The sequence below is a fragment of the Trichomonas vaginalis genome, chromosome I, assembly GCF_026262505.1.
Source record: "Trichomonas vaginalis G3 chromosome I, whole genome shotgun sequence".
NCBI lineage: Eukaryota > Parabasalia > Trichomonadida > Trichomonadidae > Trichomonas > Trichomonas vaginalis.
In genome coordinates, this window is record NC_067203.1 from 3,441,528 (window position 1) to 3,461,166 (window position 19,639).

Below are 19,639 nucleotides of genomic sequence, written 5' to 3' on the forward strand. Positions count from 1 at the left end.
ATTTATATTTATATTTTATTTATATTTATATTTATATTTATATTTATATTTATATTTATATTTATATTTATATTTATATTTATATTTATTTTATTTTATTTATATTTATATTTATATTTATATTTATATTTATATTTATTTTATATTTATATTTATATTTATATTTATATTTATATTTATATTTTATTTATATTTATATTTATATTTATATTTATATTTATATTTATATTTATATTTATATTTATTGGCTGCAAATTTATTTAGTTCCTCACTAAATAAATACACTCTTCATATGAAAAAAGAGATCAAACCCTATACAATTTTTTTTCTATTAGCAATTTGCAGCAACTAGATCTTAAAGTTCAATTTGTCGATGATAATTGCAAAATATCATTTATTCCTGTTCCGGGATTGATATTATGCAAGTATCACTCAAATGGAAATTTCAAATTCTTGGCTAAAGCAGATTCGAAGAAAAATTTGTTCAAATTTGGATTGAAAACCCCGTATTTTTCAATACTTAAGGCTCAATATTCAATTGCTTTTCAATTCTCGAATTCAAAAGATTTGAAATTCAAATTCCATTGCAATAATCAAAATAAACTACTTTCCAAGCTAAAGATGAACTACAATATCCCTAAAAACTCAATTTCTAATGCATTAAAGATGAGTTACAAATTTAATTACGATAATTTACTTCAGAATGAGATAGGATGCAAATATTCAAATAATTCATTAACATCATCTTTATCAGTCAGATGCAGTACAATAATTTTCAAGCACTATAAGTTGGGAATAATTATTGATGAAATTTATAATTACGGATTATCAAACGACACACAATTTTGTATTTACATTGATCAATTTAAACGTGCAGATAAATTTCGTGCAACTTTTTCAATATCTCACGATAAGAATTTCTTTTTAGGAATTTCAAAAACTTGCTCTTTTAACTTTGGCAAATTAAAATTTAGTGGTATGATAGATTCTACCATCAAACCACGTATCAAACTCCATTTAAATTTTGAATAAGCCTTAAAAATTGAATAAAAAAAGTTTATTTAAATAAAATCAATCAAAATATTTCCCTATTGTTGTTGTTGAGATGGCTGTGTTTCGGAAGTTATTGTATTATTATTAGTTGTGGTATTAGAAGGTTCTTTAATGAGTTTCCTAACATCATCAAGGGATAATGGCTCGCTACAAGATTCTAAGGTCTTCAAAGCATTGTCATCAATTCGTTCTAAAACGTGTTTCTTTTCTTTTTCTGGCTTATATGAATCTAGTCCAGCTTGAGAGCGGGATTCTGGTTGAACATCGAATGCAGATTTAGCTTTAGCACTTACTTTGTCCATTATCTCTATAATGGCAGTTTCAATATTTGTAAGTGCAAACATGACATTTGCAGAAGTGACATTAGTTTTTTCATCTGGCGACTTCTCCCATGAACAACCAAGAAGTTGGTAAAGTTCATCAATTTTCTGATAGTTAACTTTGAAAGCATCTTCTGATTCTTGCTTTTGTTTGGCCAGATCGTCAAGCTGGGCCTTTGTGTCTTCGATATCGTTTGTAATTTCTTCGAGTTCACGTGCCTGTGATTCATCGTTGCTTTGTGAATTTGACAAAATAACATCATGCTGCATCTCAAGGGCAGAAATTTCATCTGTAAGGCGTGTACGAGTAGCTCCATGTTCAACAACAAAATTAAAGAGTGAGAAATTTTCTCTCTCCAGATTTTCTGCTTCTTGGAAGAGTTCTTCTGTTGATTTCATGTTAAGAAGTTCAAGAGTTTTAGAAATTTGGGCTTGATACTCTTCTGTTTGCTTGGTAATTTCATCTTGCGCTTCTGATGTACCGCTTTGTGAAATAATTGTTGGGACAGATTGCAATTGTTCATGAGGCCTATTTGAAGCGATTCTTTGACCCTCAATTGTTTGAGTTAGACGATCCATATCGCTTTCAAAGTGTTGGATTTCAGCTGCTTCATTATTCTTTAATTCTGCAATGCACATCTTAAGATTATCTCTCTGAGAGTAAGAGTCGTTTGATGTCCTGATTTGGTCTTCAATAGTTGCAGCAAGAGCAGCACATTCAGCCTTGGACTTTTCAATAACTTGACGGAATGTTGTACGATCTTTTCTTAATTCATCAATTTGATTACGCTTATCAGCAAGTTGTGTAAGGTTATTGTTGTAGCGAACAAGAGACTTATCGAGACGATTTTCCATGGTACGGATCTTAGCTTGTGCTTCCTCAATTTCTCTTGATTGAGCATACATTCCTCCAACAGCAGACCTAGCTTTGGAGACTCTATCTTCAAGTTCGCGACGCTTTTGGTCCTCGGCAGCATAGTCAGCTGATAATACACTCAATTTGTTTGAAAGGCTTTTTTCAGTATTCTTAAGTTGGTTGAGATCTTCATTACTATCATGGGCAGCAACGGCTTGATCATAGGCATCGATTTGCGCTTGCAATTCCTGGTTCTCTGCACGAATGGTTTCATTGGCTTGCTTTTGCTTATGAATTGCACGCTGTTGCTTACGAACTGTATTAAGTATTTCGTCTTGGGGGAACTTCATCATGCGAAGTTTGTTTCTAAGCTCCTGCACTTCCGCCGGATTCTCCATTTCTAAAATAACGGATTTGTCAATTTTCAGAACTTATATCTCTAGAAAGAATCTTATCATTTATTGGAAATTATCTTTTTTCACATACAATTTTAACCAATCATCATAAATCCATAGTTATTATACCAATTATTTTAAAATTAAAATTAGAATTTGAGATTAAAGCTTTAAAGAAACGTATTAATATTTATTAAAAATTAACTAATAATTACTTTTACGAGCAGGAGAACCTTTTTTTGGAGACATGCTGTTGGAAACAATGTTTGTGAGTTGCTGAGAAGCTTTTTGAAGGTTTTCAGCAATCTTCTGTAAACTTTCAACAACTCCATCATCATCCTCGTTTTCTTCATTGTCAGAATATGCATAATCGGAATAATCATTGTTTTCATCATAATAATCAGAATAATCTCCTTCCATTTCATCTTCTTGATTCATTTTCTCAAGCTCTTTCCTCATTCTGACTTCTTCAAGGATAGTTTGTACTTTTTGTTTTCTTTCAAATTCATATTGCGCCCGAGCTCTTGCAATTGCTTCAGCTTCAAGTCTACGCTGCTCCATGGCTTGTTGCATTCTTGCCTTTTGAATTCTGCGCTCAATTAATTGTTGGATTTTTGGATCCGTTTGAGAATATTTTGGAGGGGCGTAACATCTGTGATGATGTCTTGGAGTCTTGTTTATACGAGATACATGGTCTCTTGATAGTTCGCGTGCGCAACGACTACAAATTACGCGTGAGTTTTCTTTTGGTGAACTATGATGATGATGTTTAGGATGAGAATGATGCTTCAATATGTTTTGACTCATGTTATCTCTCTTTGGTGATTCGGGTAATACTTCAGATTCGTTAGCGTCTAATTTATCGTAATCTTCTGTCGAAATGATGACAGCTTTATATTTTTTTGGCGAATTCCTAATAAGTTCTTTCAGTAATTGATCCTTGGCAGCTCTCATGTCATCAGTTTGAGTAAAAGACATTCTTCAAATGAGGTGATAACCGTTCATATATAAAATCTTTACAACAAAAAAAATAAATGTTAAGTTTACACTAATAAGCGATAGCAAATAGGTTTTTCTTAAAATAAGCGCAATTGAGAAATTAAATTTTTAGATCATCTGAATTTAAATTAAGGGGGTATTCTCAAGTGAACTGATCCTCTCAATTTCCCCAAACTTAGAGGGTACTCAGGTGCCTAAATAGTATACTTATCTAAACTTTCTCTTAACCTTTAAAATACCACATATACAAGTAAGTTAATTTTTAAGCAAGTTTATGAAAAGAGGTCTTTTTCATGAAATTTGCAATTATCTTGCATTTTCCGGAAAAATCCTATCTTTAGCAACTTGTGAGATTTTGATTCTGCTCTGGCTATAGATAATGATTGCCTTATTCCGGCCTTCAGATACGAAGTATTTCCTTCGGAAAAGTGAACTTTATAGCATTTCGAAGCTGGTCTTTAGTGGGCTCTCCGAGCCATGTGAGGTGACTTTTTTTAATTTATGAGAAAAGAATGACTTATCTTTTGGCATCGGGATTGATCGGGAAATTGGGATCAACTCATTCAATTTTATCCCGATTAATCGGGATAGATTTCAATACTTTACGGATCAGAATGATTTTAGGTGAAGTGAAAATTTAAAAAATTCATATCTTTCTTTATATTTGTTTCTAAGGGTATTCATTTATATAGCATTGAAGTATATATTATTAGCTATCATTACATATCGGTCAAGTTTGATTTGGACTTAGGATGTGTAATGCGAATGCAAATTATTATTTTAATTTATAATTAAAATAGCCCAACTTGTAGTATAGTCTCTAGCAATGTACCTGTCACACTATGGTAGGCTTTAAACTTGATTTTAAAGAACAAGCCAAATAATCAGATTTTAAATAATGAGAATTTAATGTAGTGAACACTTATTTAAGTTCGTGAATGAATCTATATCCTTTAGTAAAATACAATTGAATAGGTTTACACTCAAAATATATGAGTTTTTATCTTCTAGATATTTTATCGATTTCAAAATTAAAGTCAAAATCGATGTTATAGTGTTTATAATAATTGGGATTTGTCTGATTGCATTATGACATTATTAGAATGTTTGAAATCGATTTCTTAAATTTCAAAATAATCATATGTATCAAAAATTTAACATGTGGTAAGATTGTTATATGATTATTTTTTCGGCTAATGATATGTAAACTAGTAACAGCATGTAGAATGAATAAGAATAAAAAGAAAATGAGAAATTATTTAGTAAAAATTGAATAAGAAAAAATTGAGAAGTATTCAAAAAAATAATGAATTATAAAATATTAGTTTTATATAGTATATTAATATTTCACAATTTTATTTTTGAATGTGTTTGAAATGAATTGAGAAGATTTTATATGAAAATGTATTTATGAAAATTGCAGAATGAGATTATTATAAAGAGTTAACAATAGGTAATATTAAAAAGATGGTGAAAGATGAAATAAGATATTAGATGAAGAAGAAAATAATAAAGAAATAAAAAAGATAAAGATTAAAAAAATAAATTTATGATAAAAAGAAAGTGGTGGTTAAATGTAATGTACTGTGAAGTTGCGTTTAGAAATATTGAGAAAGGTGAAAGATAAAAGAATATGAAATTAATTGAAAATAAAATAGTAAAATTAAGTAGGGAAGGCATTGTTTGCTTTAATATTATATGTAAAAGAGATATTGATATAAGGTAGAGATATAATTTAAAGTTTTGAATCAGAATGTCTTATTGAAAAACAGATTTGTCTGATCACAAGCACTTAAGACTTTTATAACAATAGAAATGTGTTTATGATATTGAAATAGTCAAATTACAATTTTTTTTCTAAGATGTCTTATTGAAAAACAGATTTGTCTGATCACAAGCACTTAAGACTTTTATAACAATAGAAATGTGTTTATGATATTGAAATAGTCAAATTACAATTTTTTTTTCTAAGATGTCTTATTGAAAAACAGATTTGTCTGATCACAAGCACTTAAGACTTTTATAACAATAGAAATGTGTTTATGATATTGAAATAGTCAAATTACAATTTTTTTTTCTAAGATGTCTTATTGAAAAACAGATTTGTCTGATCACAAGCACTTAAGACTTTTATAACAATAGAAATGTGTTTATGATATTGAAATAGTCAAATTACAATTTTTTTTCTAAGATGTCTTATTGAAAAACAGATTTGTCTGATCACAAGCACTTAAGACTTTTATAACAATAGAAATGTGTTTATGATATTGAAATAGTCAAATTACAATTTTTTTTTCTAAGATGTCTTATTGAAAAACAGATTTGTCTGATCACAAGCACTTAAGACTTTTATAACAATAGAAATGTGTTTATGATATTGAAATAGTCAAATTACAATTTTTTTTTCTAAGATGTCTTATATCACTATAATGTTTTATTGTTTCCATTCAAACTATAATTACAATTCTATACAAAATCCAATGAATATAAAAATAACCTTTAATTCAACCAAAATAAAAAAATAATATAATAAATTAGTCATCTTCCGACAAAGGACTTTCCAAATCATCTTCATCAAATTTTGGTAAAGCCTGACTTAAATTTCTCACTCTGTTTAATCTCTTTTCGCATTTTTCAGCAATAATTTCAAGTTTGTTCTTCTGTATTTCCTTTTTTGGACGTATGATCCAACTATCGTCATCATCGCTATCAACATTATTCTTTTTGGGCATAGCAGGGTTGGAAATTTCTTTGAAATTTTGAACTTCTTCAACTTCTTTGTAAACGTCGCTTTCAGACGATATAGGTTCCTCGTCATTGTCTGATTCAGATTTGTCTGTAGTACTTTTCTCGTTTGGAGCATTTGAAATTTTTTTATTTTCAAAAGTCTCGGATTCTGAACTTATTGGTGTCTCAAAAGATCCATCTGATAATTCTGGAATAGGATATGGACTCTTTTTACCTTTAGCCTTTACCTCGAAATCATCATCAGAATCATCTGAGAGAGGTTCATCTGTAACTTCTGAATTTGAACTGCTGTGGTCTGAATTTGAATGAGCCTTCTCAATTTTGCTTGTTTTGCGAGTAATTTTCGAAAATTTTTCACCAAGATCACCATTAGGCTTTTGTATGTTCTTTTTTCTTGTAAGACAACGATTACTTCTTTGTTTTGGAAATTTGGTTCGGTTAATTTTCGTGATTCCCTTTTGTTCGATTGAGAATAAATTCTCGGTGAGTAATGTTTTATCGAATTTGTAATTTGATGGATTTGCCATTGATTTGATCACTTGATTAACCACTTTATTCTGGTCATTTGGGATTTCATTGAGAATCTTCTCATCATTTTGAGAAAACTCACCTGTTTCTGGTGTAAAGTCGATTGAATTCTCGTTTACTTGATTTGACTGTTGAAATTCTTTAAGTTTGATTTGATTTTCTTGGAATTTCGATTTGTTTCGGATAAATAATTTGTAATTGCTTTTTTAATATTTGCTGTGGACTTTGTATAATTGACAGGATGTTTTGCTGGTTTTGTACTGAGTAATTGTTTATCCAACAAGTGTTTATCGACTTTCATTAAGATTGCAATCATTATTTCGAGGCTAGGATGGGCATTTTCTAATTCTTTCGAAAGCAAAGAATGGAAGGATTCAAGAGCATTATTTGTGTAGATATCATCCTCTGAATCTAATTGGTTAATGAACTCATAATCTTTCTTCCATACTTTTTTATAGTAATTTACGAACGGCTTTGCAATTTCTGAGGATGACTCATCGATTAATTTAAGTATTTGATAAAATGAGTCTTTTTCGACGAAAGGTAATGAGGAATAAATTTGGTAAAGTGTAAAAATCTCTTTTGGTATCTCTTGTTTCGGGTATAATTCTTTTATTTTGCGAATTAATGCTTGGCGATAATGAAATAAGCAGCCAGTAACCTTTGCGTTTGGACAAAATAATTTAATGGATTTGTAAAGTGCGATTTCAAAATCTACGTAAACAGTTTTGAAATTGTTGAACCCAATTATTGAAATTAATGCGGAAAATGCGGTTGTATACGCTTCTGCTGTCCGAGATTTCATAAGAATGTGGACAACAGGAATGTATTCATTCGTTGTTTGGTCAAGCACCATTAATGTAAGGAGTTGACCCTTGTCATCGAACTGTCTTGGGACGATTTTAAAGGTACCGTCCAAGAATAATTTTGTTGCTGAGTGACAAATTGAGACAGAACGATCATAACCGAAAATTATTATTGGTTCTGGGTAAAACGCGATGTATTTTAGAAGATTTTCGGAATTTTGTTTGGTAATTGAAAGAATTTGTTCCACAAAATCTGGAATAACCAAATTATGTGGATAAAAGTCTTTGTATAATGTGCGTGGTAAATTTTCTGGTATTTTTGGAGGCCTTTCAAGTTTTGTTGCCTCAGAAAGTAAATATGATAATATTTGCGCTTCTGAAGTTAACGGTTGTATTGAATGGTGTTCACGTGTAATTTGCATTAGATCCCTAATTTTTGTTTCTTCTTCAATATCTCTAAAAACTGTACCTTTTGGTGTGCATGAATGCTCACCACTGAGAGGTTCGATTTTTGGAATTTGATTTGGGTACAGTGTCACTTTTATTTTGTAATTGCAGCTTCCTTCGCATTTGTAAACGATTGAATATGAATGTTCGGTGCCGGATGAATCAATTTTGTGAAATTTATAGGGAGGACTAATATAATATTGTGTGTAAACGTTTTTATCGCAATCTCTGAGTTGAATTGTGCAAGCACGCTTTAAATAATTCCATACGTGCTTTCTTAAATTTTTTGAATAATTTGGAAAGTGTAAATTTAAAAATTGATTCAGAAATTCATGCTTATTCGTAGCATCTTTTTGATATATGTACCGATAATCATCAAAAGATCAGATATTACATTTTTATAAATATCAGGGATATTAATGTTTTATCGGTACTATTGCATACTTAGAGATATATTGAAATGTGGGAATAAAGGGTATTCGGAAAAAGAACAGGATATTCATAATATTAATTTATATGATTTTAAATTTGAAACGATTTGAATAGTTAGATGTGTTTGTGAAGTTTGGTAATATGATACAGATTGATTCGTATAAGAATATAAGTGAATTTGTGATTTTTAAAAAGAAATTTTTAGTAAAGATATATTTGAATGGAGAAATATTTGAGAAGCATTGAAAATTTGAGAAGAAAATTGAAAAGGGTATAAAAATGAAAAAGTAAAAATTAATAACGTAATAACATGTTTTAATAAGTTTTAAATAAATTTATAATATAAAAATATATTAATGATAAAATAAATTTGAATAAGGTTTTGAAAATAAATTGAAAAGCAATTGAATAAATAATAAATGAAAAATATATTACAGTAGGTATTCAGAAAAAATATATATGAAAAAAAGTTAAAAAACATAAATTGATGATGAATAGATAAATATAACTAGAAGGAAAGTTAAAGATTTATTTAGTAAGGGAATGATAGAATAAACAAAAATTAAGTAAGTTTGTTTCTAAGATGTCTTATTGAAAAACAGATTTGCCTGATCACAAGCACTTAAGACTTTTATAACAATAGAAATGTGTTTATGATATTGAAATAGTCAAATTACAATTTTTTTTTCTAAGATGTCTTATTGAAAAACAGATTTGTCTGATCACAAGCACTTAAGACTTTTATAACAATAGAAATGTGTTTATGATATTGAAATAGTCAAATTACAATTTTTTTTCTAAGATGTCTTATTGAAAAACAGATTTGTCTGATCACAAGCACTTAAGACTTTTATAACAATATAGGGTGTCCAAAGGTGCGTTTAGCACAGCGCTCTATATGAGACTATTAAAGGAGATATATGCTGATTATAAATATATAATAAAAAATATGAATATATGTATATGATGAGTAAGTTGTATTTTGGCGCCATGCCGGGATATAAAATGAATTTTGAGACAAGAGGCGGTTTCGCGGGAAATTTTGGCGGGATTTTTTTCATTTTTTTAATGAATCATAAAGAAAACATCCTCGCTCTTGCAAAAAAATGCAAAGACTGTAAAAAAATCTACGAGACATTGGTAAAATGCTTCGGTATGGATGCTCCTAGCTATTCCACTGTAACGTATCATGTTAGGATGTATCACTTCATGAACAAAAAGGCGCCCATCATAAAAATTGACAAAAAATCGCCGGATCAAAGAAAAATCAAAGCAATTCTTCAAGTGCTAGATGAAGACCCAAGAGCATCACTCAGAAGGATAGAGGAGATGACAAAGATACCACGTACAACAGTCAGTTATTATCTGCACAATTATTTGAACTACAAACTAGCGTATACACGTTGGGTTCCGCACAACCTTAATTCAGTTCAAAAAAAATCTAGAGTCCAATCTTCGAAAGAGCTCCTCTCTATATTGCGTGCGTATCAATCCAAGAAGTTTCGCTTTTTAGTAACAGGGGACGAGTCTTGGTTTCAATATGCAACAGAAGCCAAAATCATGTGGATCCCGAAGGATGAAAATCCGCAAACATTCCCGAAGAAAAAAATTGACACACCAATGATGATGTTGTCGGTTTTTTGGGGCGTGAATGACATCATCGCAATTGATATTCTTCAAAAACCTAATACGATGAATGCTCAGTATCTAATTGACAATGTTCTTACTCAAATTATCAATTCTGATGAGTTTAAGAAATCCAAACAACAAAAACAAAAGTTTGCAATTCATTTTGATAATTCAAGAGTTCACAAAAGTCATAAGGTAATGAATTACTTGTTGGAAAACAATGTCAAAGTTGTTCCAAACCCAATTTATTCACCTGATATTGCACCCTCTGACTTTTATTTATTCGGCACGCTAAAAAAGAGAGCTGAAGGACGCGAATTCGCGAGTCCAGATGATCTTGAAAATTTTGTAAGAGAGCAATTTGAGCAATTTTCTCATGATGATTTAAAGCGTGTCTTTCAAGCCTGGATCGATCGCTGCGAACGCGTGATTGAATCCAATGGTGATTATATTTAAATAAACTTTATATATATGTAACTTGTTTATTTCTATTCGCAGTATTCAGGTTTGTGCTAAACACACCTTTGGACACCCTATAGAAATGTGTTTATGATATTGAAATAGTCAAATTACAATTTTTTTTCTAAGATGTCTTATATCACTATAATGTTTTATTGTTTCCATTCAAACTATAATTACAATTCTATACAAAATCCAATGAATATAAAAATAACCTTTAATTCAACCAAAATAAAAAAAATAATATAATAAATTAGTCATCTTCCGACAAAGGACTTTCCAAATCATCTTCATCAAATTTTGGTAAAGCCTGACTTAAATTTCTCACTCTGTTTAATCTCTTTTCGCATTTTTCAGCAATAATTTCAAGTTTGTTCTTCTGTATTTCCTTTTTTGGACGTATGATCCAACTATCGTCATCATTGCTATCAACATTATTCTTTTTGGGCATAGCAGGGTTGGAAATTTCTTTGAAATTTTGAACTTCTTCAACTTCTTTGTAAACGTCGCTTTCAGACGATATAGGTTCCTCGTCATTGTCTGATTCAGATTTGTCTGTAGTACTTTTCTCGTTTGGAGCATTTGAAATTTTTTTATTTTCAAAAGTCTCGGATTCTGAACTTATTGGTGTCTCAAAAGATCCATCTGATAATTCTGGAATAGGATATGGACTCTTTTTACCTTTAGCCTTTACCTCGAAATCATCATCAGAATCATCTGAGAGAGGTTCATCTGTAACTTCTGAATTTGAACTGCTGTGGTCTGAATTTGAAAGTTAGTATACAAGTCTTGGGTACGGCGGCACTGCGTTCCACCTTACCCAATACTTGTGAATTTGACACTTTACAAAACCGCCAACCACTTCACTAACGAACTCACTAATGTAAAAAATAAACGTTCTCACTATCGTTCTCACTAACGACTTCACTAATGTTCTCATAAATTTTCCTCAATATCTTCATCATCAGTGTTAACCCTATTGTAGTCATACTTGAAGCCATAAACTTTCTCTAACTTCTTAACGTACAATTTACATAACTTACCTTCGTCATCGTATGGTTTAATGATATAACTATTTCTATCTTTATACACAGTCAATGAAAAGTCAACTGGTCTCGGATGTATTTGAAAGAACATGTTATGCTCAGGAAGGAAGAATAAATGTTTAAATGTATGTTTGTTATACTGTGGAATTCGAATGAGTTGCTTTTGTTCTGTCATTTATATAAAAATAAAATAAAAAATAAACTTAAAAATAAACTTAAAAATTAATGATATCACCACCCTCACACGTATGAAAACATAGCGCAAAAATAAATTTAGGTGAAGTGGTGAGATCTCACCTCTTTTTTCACCTGTTTTTCACCTGTTTTTTACCCTGTTGAATTCATTGCTTTATAACTCTCTTCCTTGGTTTCTTTTTAGTTGCTTTCTTCACGTCTGTCTCCAACTTGACTGTCTTTCTTCTTCGGCCGTAATGATACCAGTTACTTCCACCAGTCAATGGGTCAAATGGTCGTTCATAAGGGTTTCCATACATTCCATAGGGACCATACGGAAGAACTACTGGTGGAGAAGAAACATTTTCTTTAGTTCCATCGACTCTATTTAAATGCATTGTTTCACCTTTCATCTGGTCATTAAAGTCTTTTACATGTTTTGCAAACTCATCATCCTTTCCTAAAGCATTTTCTGACTCAGTCGCAACCAAATTGGATGCTTTATTTATGAGCCCTATTTTATTTAATCTTAACTTCTTTACAACCCAGCCTCCAATCTTTCCTTTATTTGCATCTAATGTCTTCGAAACCCTTCCTCCACTCATTTTATTTACTGCGTCATAAGCTCCAAGTGCTTTTGCTCCAAATGCTAATGCTTTTGTTCCCATTGCGCCTAAAGCTGCCCAAGCTACCATTTACACCATATTAAAATCATCTCTCTTCAATATTATCTCATAAAAGTTCTCGTTACTGGAGAAAGTCAATGAAACATAAACATTCTCACGGGCTTCGCCCTCACCACTTTGCGGTCTATCTAACTTCTTTCTTATATCATCTATACGCTTCAAAATGTCTGAACAATTGCTAACATCTTCTACAACAGTTATTTCATCATGAATGACCTTCAAGAACAAGCTCATTTAATATGCAATTAAAATCATCTCAATAATGAGTCCATCCTTTCCATCTTTAGGTAGCACAACATCTTTCATTGAAGAAGGTTCGACAAGTCTTATGTTAAACTTACTGACAAAGTTTGTTATACTATAATGCTTCGGCGGCGAATACATATAGTTTGAAAGACATAATATAGATTCTTCAGCAAATTCACTTATACTGGATTTTATAACAATGTTCTCACGAGACCAAATGCCACCAATTGAAAAACTTGTAAGCAATCCTGCTGAACCTTCAACTGTAAACGTCGATGGTAACATTCCACGAAGGTCATCTATTGACATCTTTGAGTCACTGAATTTAAAGATTTTTCTTAAAGCAATCGTCATTATCTAACCATGCAATAGCTTTGAAGTTTTCATTCGAATATACATCTGCTTCATTAAATGTAAATCCTGACTTCTTTGCAGAGATGACTTTAAAATCTATTGAGTTTGTTTCAAAATTATATGCTATGGTAACTTCTGAAGGTAATGGATGTCCTTCCGCAGTAAGTTGTTCTCTCACTACCGTTTGAAGCTTTGTGTTAAAAACTTTCATGTCATCTCCTGTGTCTAGGTTCACATACACAGCAACAGGGAAACTATCTTGCTTCTTTGTTTCATCATTATATCTCAAAACATTAAAGTTCTTCAATAATATTGTTCTTCCTGCTGGAATACTTCGAACCTGTCTGATTTCAATAGCTTTCTCACCTCCTACATACTCTACCCAGTGTCTTGGATATTCATAAGTATACTGACTTTCTTGAATTTTGGTTGGTTTCATCATAACATGTTCATAGTATATTTATACTCTTGTCAGTTAGACTCGGTGCTATGTTCTGAATATTTCTGACTTGCATTTTTAATGGAGATAAAATGAAGCATTTAATACATGATGTAGATGAAGACATGAATGAAACTACAGACAAACTTAACTCTTCTCTTATTCTTCCTTTCAGCAAAGATTATGAATTCTGTTCAAATGGTGTGTATTTCTATTGTGGAAAGATGGGTTCAGGAAGACATTCAACCTCATTCGTCATATACTCATAACAGAACGTTTAGGAAACGACTCTTACTATGACCAAATCATTATATCAGCAACTTCAGACTCTATGGATTCAACAGCGAAAACATTTATGTCAAAAGTTCAAGCCTCTGTCGTTAAAGTTCCAGACAGTGAACTCATTGAATTTCTTCAACGTTACATTCGACGTAAGAGGAAATATTATGCCATCGTTGAATTTATACAGTCAGGAATGCAAAAGACTTCTGAGGAGATGGAAAGAATTATTGACAAACACCACTTACGTCAATACTCAGGAGTTTACGATATGAAACGACTTACAAACTACATTCTGTCAAAACTTTCAAAATACCCCTTCAAAAAGTATCCTTCAAACACTCTGCTCGTTTGTGACGACTTCGCCGGAAAAGGTTTAGTGTCAAAACCAGACTCACCATTAGCTAACATCATAACTAAAGTCAGACATTACCACTTAACTGTAGCAATACTTATGCAAACATGGCGTTTTTGCTTTAAACATAAAACGTCTCATAACTGACTTCGTTATCTTTCAAGGTTTCTCACGTTATGATATTGAACTCATTTGGAAACAGTCAGGTATAACATTACCTTTTGAAGAAATTTGGGAAGCATATAAGTCTCTCATCTCTCCTCGTTCATACCTTGAGATTCATATCATGACTAATACCATTAAAGTCAAAAATATTCCATGGGAACGACCAACATTGTTTTAAAGTTTAACCTTCAATTGACTGATGGTAAACAAATTCCATGCATCTCTGTCGCCATTTCTGTTAATATTTTTGCTGTCATTCATATCATCCACTTCTCCATCCGTTAGCTTTTGAGGATATGCGTTAGAATAGCTGTTCTTAAATGAAGGCTTTTCACCTTTGAGAGCATAAACTCTATAACTTTCTGCATACTTTATGTTTGAACCTCCTGAGCCATCATTGACATAAATTTTTATAGGCTTCCACCCTTTGTTCATGTTCCTGCTTCTTCCCTTAGCTCTTTTGTTCAGTAGTTCTACATCTTTATACACAGCTCCTGTCTCAGTGAATTCAACAATATTTTCATTCGTTAGCTTTACATTCAAACCCTTGTCGAGTATATTGTTCATTTCATACATATAAAAGGTTTTTATTCTATATGAAATGAGAAGCAAATCCATCTTAGCTGGTGCCGTTAATGTTCCAATTGAACCAACATCAAATGTTGACTCACGAACGACAAACAATATTGTCATAAAGAACTATAGTTCGGAGTGTTTGAAAGAAAAAGAACCAGATCTTAAGTCGGTGAATTTAAACACAGCTTCAAACGCTAACGCTACATCAGATGTTAAGTTAGAGTATCCACCACTGGACCAAGTTCTTTCAAGAGAAGCCAACGACAACCCTTACACAAATGTTCAAACAAATCCTTCAGATAACGTAGACCATTACCTTCTTCAGTTATACCAAACAATTTTACTCAAAGACGATAAGAAGCTTTTGACAAATCTTATAAGCAAGAACCAAATAATTCTAACAAAGGAGGACCTTGAAAATGTTATCTCACGAATAACAGGGAAACAATGTGTCATTGACTATCTCGACCCTGAAATCGAATGCTGTGGTCAAACTCCACTATTCATGAAAATAGGTAACATCCGCATCATTGAAACACCAGGAACTACAGGAGTTGAGTTTAAGTATAAATTTTCGAACGAGTATACAAAACTATCTACTGACTATAAGCTTTGTTTGAAATATGTTTTAGTAAATTAAAGCAGTCAGGAGGGCTCTTTGAGCCCATCTTGGCGCTTTGCGCCGTCAGTCAAAAAATTTCAAGTTAGCAATTTGTAATATCTATCCAAAACTTCTTCAACAGTATCGAACTCATCTTCATAATGCAAACCTAATCTTATTGACTTGGTGCAGTTTTCACTAACACAATATTTTTCTGTTCTCTTGACTGACATAACTAACTCATTTGTTTCATCAAACAGCAACAACCAAAGTTCATGACCTAATACATAACATTCATACTTTATATTTTTAGCTCTGAGTTCTCTTGTAAGCTGTTGCATTTAATATTTTCTAAAAAGTCAACTTCAACAGTCATTCGCACTGGTGCCTTCAGTTCTACAGGCTCTCCTTGAAAGTCAACAAGTCTGAATTGCATGTCTTTCAAATTATGAGGACTAATGCGAACCCATTTACCTAAATGAGTTGCTATGACAGGAACGTTTGGAATGAACATTGAATTGACTGCATAACAGAAGGATTTATATTCTACTGAACCTTTACTATTAACTCCTGAAATGCCTGTGACATTAGCTATTTTAGACTCAATGTATAAACAATTACCATAACATACGTATGGAACAGATTTCATCTCAATCGTTTTGTCAACACTTTTCAAAGGAAATGTCATATGGTATGCACCCAAAAGAAGTTGTACTCTATGACTCATTCTTGGTATCTTAAACTCTTTCTCGCTGCTGAACTTCAATGTTCCCTCAGAAGAGAGTTCGACATCTATGTTGTCAATAGTTTCTTCATTTATGAGAGTATCTATGACTCCAGCAATTTTATCTATTCTATACCCAGCTCTGTTAGGAAATGTTATAACACTTCTTTTGTCATCTATTTCAATCTCTATGAAATCTGTTTCATCTGTTATGACAAAAGTTGCGATAGTATTGAAGTCAACAACTCTGAAAGCAAGCGCTTCATTCTGAAGACCTAAGTTTGTTTGTAGCTTTACTGTCCCGTATTCGTTTGGGTCTGTACTTTGCAAATAGAACAACATTTTATTCTCATTAAAATATGACTATTGCTGCATATGCGTATGAAACAAATGAAGCAAGAAGAGCACATGAACTAGTAAACGAAAACTCAACTTTAACCATTGAAGGCAATGATTTAGTCATTGACGATGGAAAAACTAAAAAAGTCATTGATTTCGATACTTTTAACACTTATGACCCATTCATTACAACAAGCAAGGTTCCCATCATAAATGATGGAACGGTGCAATATATAAATTCTACAGTAGATGCCTCATTAGTGAAAGTATTAAATGTTCTCATTGAATTGTTAAAGAGTTTCGATTTGACGACAACATTAAATGCCTAAAGAATTTAGTCATGAATGAGAAACAAATTCTCGGCGTTGCTGGTAGCAGTAATGATGTACACCTTATGACATTAGAATATTATAACGAACATAAAGATGAACTGAAAGGAGAGAAGGGTGACACCGGACCTCAAGGACCACAAGGAATACAAGGACCTCAAGGCGAAAACGGTTTGAATGGTGAAGATGGAAAGGATGGAAAAACTGCTAAATCATGGATATGGAACCTTATAAATACTGGTTTAACAGCTGCTTCATATGGAGTTCTTCAATACCAAATCGGAAAGATATGGGCAGTACTTGGTGAAGAAGTTTTAGATGACGTTAAAAATGCTTTGAACTTCATTTCAAATGGTTCGGATACTATTAAAACTTTATCTGGTTGGATGCAAGAAACAAGGAGTCAAATAGATACTGTAAGACGTATAGCAAACAATGCACGTACGGGATTGGATACTTTACGAGAAGCACAAAATACACTAAAGGAAGCAAATGATATTCTTGGCTCAGTATCAGACATGCATGAAGATTGGCTTAAAGGTATTGACAAATCTTTAAAAAATCACAGTCAGTCTATTGCTGACTACAAGAAAAGTATAGATTTTTTACATAGTGCTATGGACGTACATGATGGAAGCATAAGGAACTTACTTAATGCTAACAATAACTTACCAGGAACTATTAAAGCATTTATAAAGTCCTTTGTAAAACCTGGTGCTCTAACATTTAGGTCTTTGAGAGCAAGAGCATTGAAGTCAAGAGATGCAGAAACTCCAACAGAACCTACAGAAGGAACTGAAACAACAGAAACTCCAGAAGAACCACCAAAGCCAACAGCTAATGAAATATTGTTCGAATATTTTCCAAGGTACTCTGTTCTCATTGCATACATTCAAGAAATACTTAAGAAAGCAGACTTGACTTTAGGAGATGATGAAAGTTCTGTATATCTTTCGTTCCAGTTTCAAATAGCAGAACTTTTGAGACAGATATGCTTAATGTATGACAACATCTCTGATTTCACAAGATATGATGACGACCATGACCCCGAACACGGTGAAGAAGAAGTTTTACAAACATCCATTAAGACAGGAAAGGTTTTAACTCAAAGTCTCATTATTGACACCAAAGATGGCGAAGTGGACGTTCTTCAAGAGCTGAAGAAAAATACTTCTTCGGGAGGTGGTGGTAGGCATGAACTTGAAATAAATGAGATAGAAGAGAAATTAGCCGAAAAAGCAGATAAAGAACATAAACACAATATCTCCGATATAAATGAACTTCAAGCTACATTAAATAGTAAAGCGGACAAGAACCATGTTCATTATATAAGTTCAGATGAACAGATTATAACGGACTATCATGGATATTTAACACAGGATGGAGAAGTGAAGACGAAAAATGTTAATGAAAGAAGATATAAATACATTCGTGCTAAAGGTTATGACATAAGCTGTACTGTACAGTATGACACGGGTAAAACACCAGAAGCATTTAGTTATAACGATGAAATTTATGCCTCTACTTTCAATGTTAACGGTGTATTAGTTGAACCAAGATTTACTTTGAGAGTTAAGTCAAAAATAACGTTTGAAGATGCTATTAAAAGTAAAGCTGACAAAGTTGAACTCGAAGCAACGAACAAAGTTTTGAAATCTCATAAACACAACATCTCCGATATAAATGAACTTCAAGCTACATTAGACAGTAAAGCCGACAAAAACCATACACATGAATCCTTCACTACTGTTAGAGCAGACGACATAATATTGAACTATACCCTTGGTTCAAGTGCACCTTTAGAGAATCCAAGTACAAGCGTAAAAGATACACTAAACAATTTAGATAACAGTTGCAGGAACATTGAAGGTCATACCAGAAACTTTGAAGCACATGAACTACCAGCAATGTTAGATAAGAAAGCAGACAAAACTTATGTGGATGCAGAACTAACAAAGAAATTTTCGAAACCAGATACAATGACATTTACAACAGAAATTATAAATGGTGAACCAGCAACTCCATTTGAATTTGTTAGAGGTCTTCAACCAGATACTTTTGAATTTTTCTTTGATAATTCTATTGAACTAACATTACATTATAAAAGTGGAACAAATGCAACATTTCATCCGGGAGATACATTCCAAATGGTATTTAATGACATAAGTTCTTTAGAATATGTTTATAGAGTTATGAGCATATATGATTTAATATATCCTATAGGAGCTGTTTATACGTCTATGAATCCAATAAATCCAAACACTTTATTTGGTGGTAGATGGTATGAAATAGTTGACAGTTTTCCATTCTACACTAATACGCAGTCAATGAAGATGGAGGTTCAAAGAAAATAGGTATTGAAAACCTTCCTTCACATATGCATAGGTTCAGTGAAGAACATCTGTGGAAGAAACCATTCACATTCAATAACAAAAAGAGGTTATATAAATCTTGCAGCGGGTTCGGATAGACAGGAATGAACAGATATGATATCTCAGATGACCCCAAAGATGTTAGCACAGGTATTTTCTGTGGAACTGCAGGAAATCATACACATGTTGTAGCTGGTATTACAGACCCAGCAGGTAATGGAAAAGATTATATGCCTCCTTATATAACAATGCACGCTTGGATACGAGTTGGTTAAACTCTTT

The 19,639-nt window shown here is 32.1% G+C and overlaps 8 protein-coding genes and 1 pseudogene across 9 annotated transcripts, besides 6 other annotated features; 3 read left to right on the plus strand and 6 right to left on the minus strand.

Moving 5' to 3' along the window:
• Positions 1-1,084: 1,084 nt before the first annotated feature.
• TVAGG3_0922180 (coiled-coil domain-containing protein 63 family) lies at positions 1,085-2,630 on the minus strand (the record flags this gene model as incomplete). Its single annotated transcript, XM_051252291.1, has 1 exon — positions 1,089-2,627. The coding sequence occupies one exon, from the start codon at positions 2,625-2,627 to the stop codon at positions 1,089-1,091; it is 1,539 nt and encodes a 512-aa protein (XP_051077865.1).
• A 128-nt stretch (positions 2,631-2,758) lies between these two features.
• On the minus strand, positions 2,759-3,624 carry TVAGG3_0922190 (uncharacterized protein; the record flags this gene model as incomplete). Its single annotated transcript, XM_051252292.1, has 1 exon — positions 2,829-3,602. One exon carries the CDS (start codon positions 3,600-3,602, stop codon positions 2,829-2,831), a length of 774 nt encoding a protein of 257 aa, XP_051077866.1.
• Positions 3,625-4,149: 525 nt separating this feature from the next.
• Positions 4,150-4,215: a mobile genetic element.
• A 1,161-nt stretch (positions 4,216-5,376) lies between these two features.
• Positions 5,377-8,515: a mobile genetic element.
• Positions 6,158-6,745, minus strand: TVAGG3_0922220 (MULE transposase domain-containing protein; the record flags this gene model as incomplete). Its single annotated transcript, XM_001279571.2, has 1 exon — positions 6,158-6,745. A coding segment is annotated over one exon (588 nt), but the record flags the coding sequence as incomplete, so codon positions are not given.
• A 628-nt stretch (positions 8,516-9,143) lies between the features above and the next one.
• Positions 9,144-9,445: a mobile genetic element.
• Positions 9,446-10,749: a mobile genetic element.
• TVAGG3_0922250 (Mariner transposase) lies at positions 9,542-10,669 on the plus strand (the record flags this gene model as incomplete). Its single annotated transcript, XM_051252293.1, has 1 exon — positions 9,542-10,669. One exon carries the CDS (start codon positions 9,542-9,544, stop codon positions 10,667-10,669), a length of 1,128 nt encoding a protein of 375 aa, XP_051077867.1.
• Positions 10,749-11,445: a mobile genetic element.
• Positions 10,926-11,123, minus strand: TVAGG3_0922270 (MULE transposase domain-containing protein; the record flags this gene model as incomplete). The annotated part of the gene is made up of 1 exon (XM_001298845.1): positions 10,926-11,123. One exon carries the CDS (start codon positions 11,121-11,123, stop codon positions 10,926-10,928), a length of 198 nt encoding a protein of 65 aa, XP_001298846.1.
• A 69-nt stretch (positions 11,446-11,514) lies between the features above and the next one.
• Positions 11,515-19,639: part of a mobile genetic element that runs on past the window's edge.
• On the minus strand, positions 14,591-14,992 carry TVAGG3_0922290 (uncharacterized protein; the record flags this gene model as incomplete). Its single annotated transcript, XM_051252294.1, has 1 exon — positions 14,591-14,992. One exon carries the CDS (start codon positions 14,990-14,992, stop codon positions 14,591-14,593), a length of 402 nt encoding a protein of 133 aa, XP_051077868.1.
• On the plus strand, positions 15,018-15,632 carry TVAGG3_0922300 (uncharacterized protein; the record flags this gene model as incomplete). Its single annotated transcript, XM_051252295.1, has 1 exon — positions 15,018-15,632. The coding sequence occupies one exon, from the start codon at positions 15,018-15,020 to the stop codon at positions 15,630-15,632; it is 615 nt and encodes a 204-aa protein (XP_051077869.1).
• TVAGG3_0922310 (uncharacterized protein) lies at positions 15,895-16,359 on the minus strand (the record flags this gene model as incomplete). Its single annotated transcript, XM_051252296.1, has 1 exon — positions 15,895-16,359. One exon carries the CDS (start codon positions 16,357-16,359, stop codon positions 15,895-15,897), a length of 465 nt encoding a protein of 154 aa, XP_051077870.1.
• On the plus strand, positions 17,200-19,632 carry TVAGG3_0922320 (annotated as a pseudogene). The gene has a single exon. A coding segment is annotated over exon 1 (2,433 nt).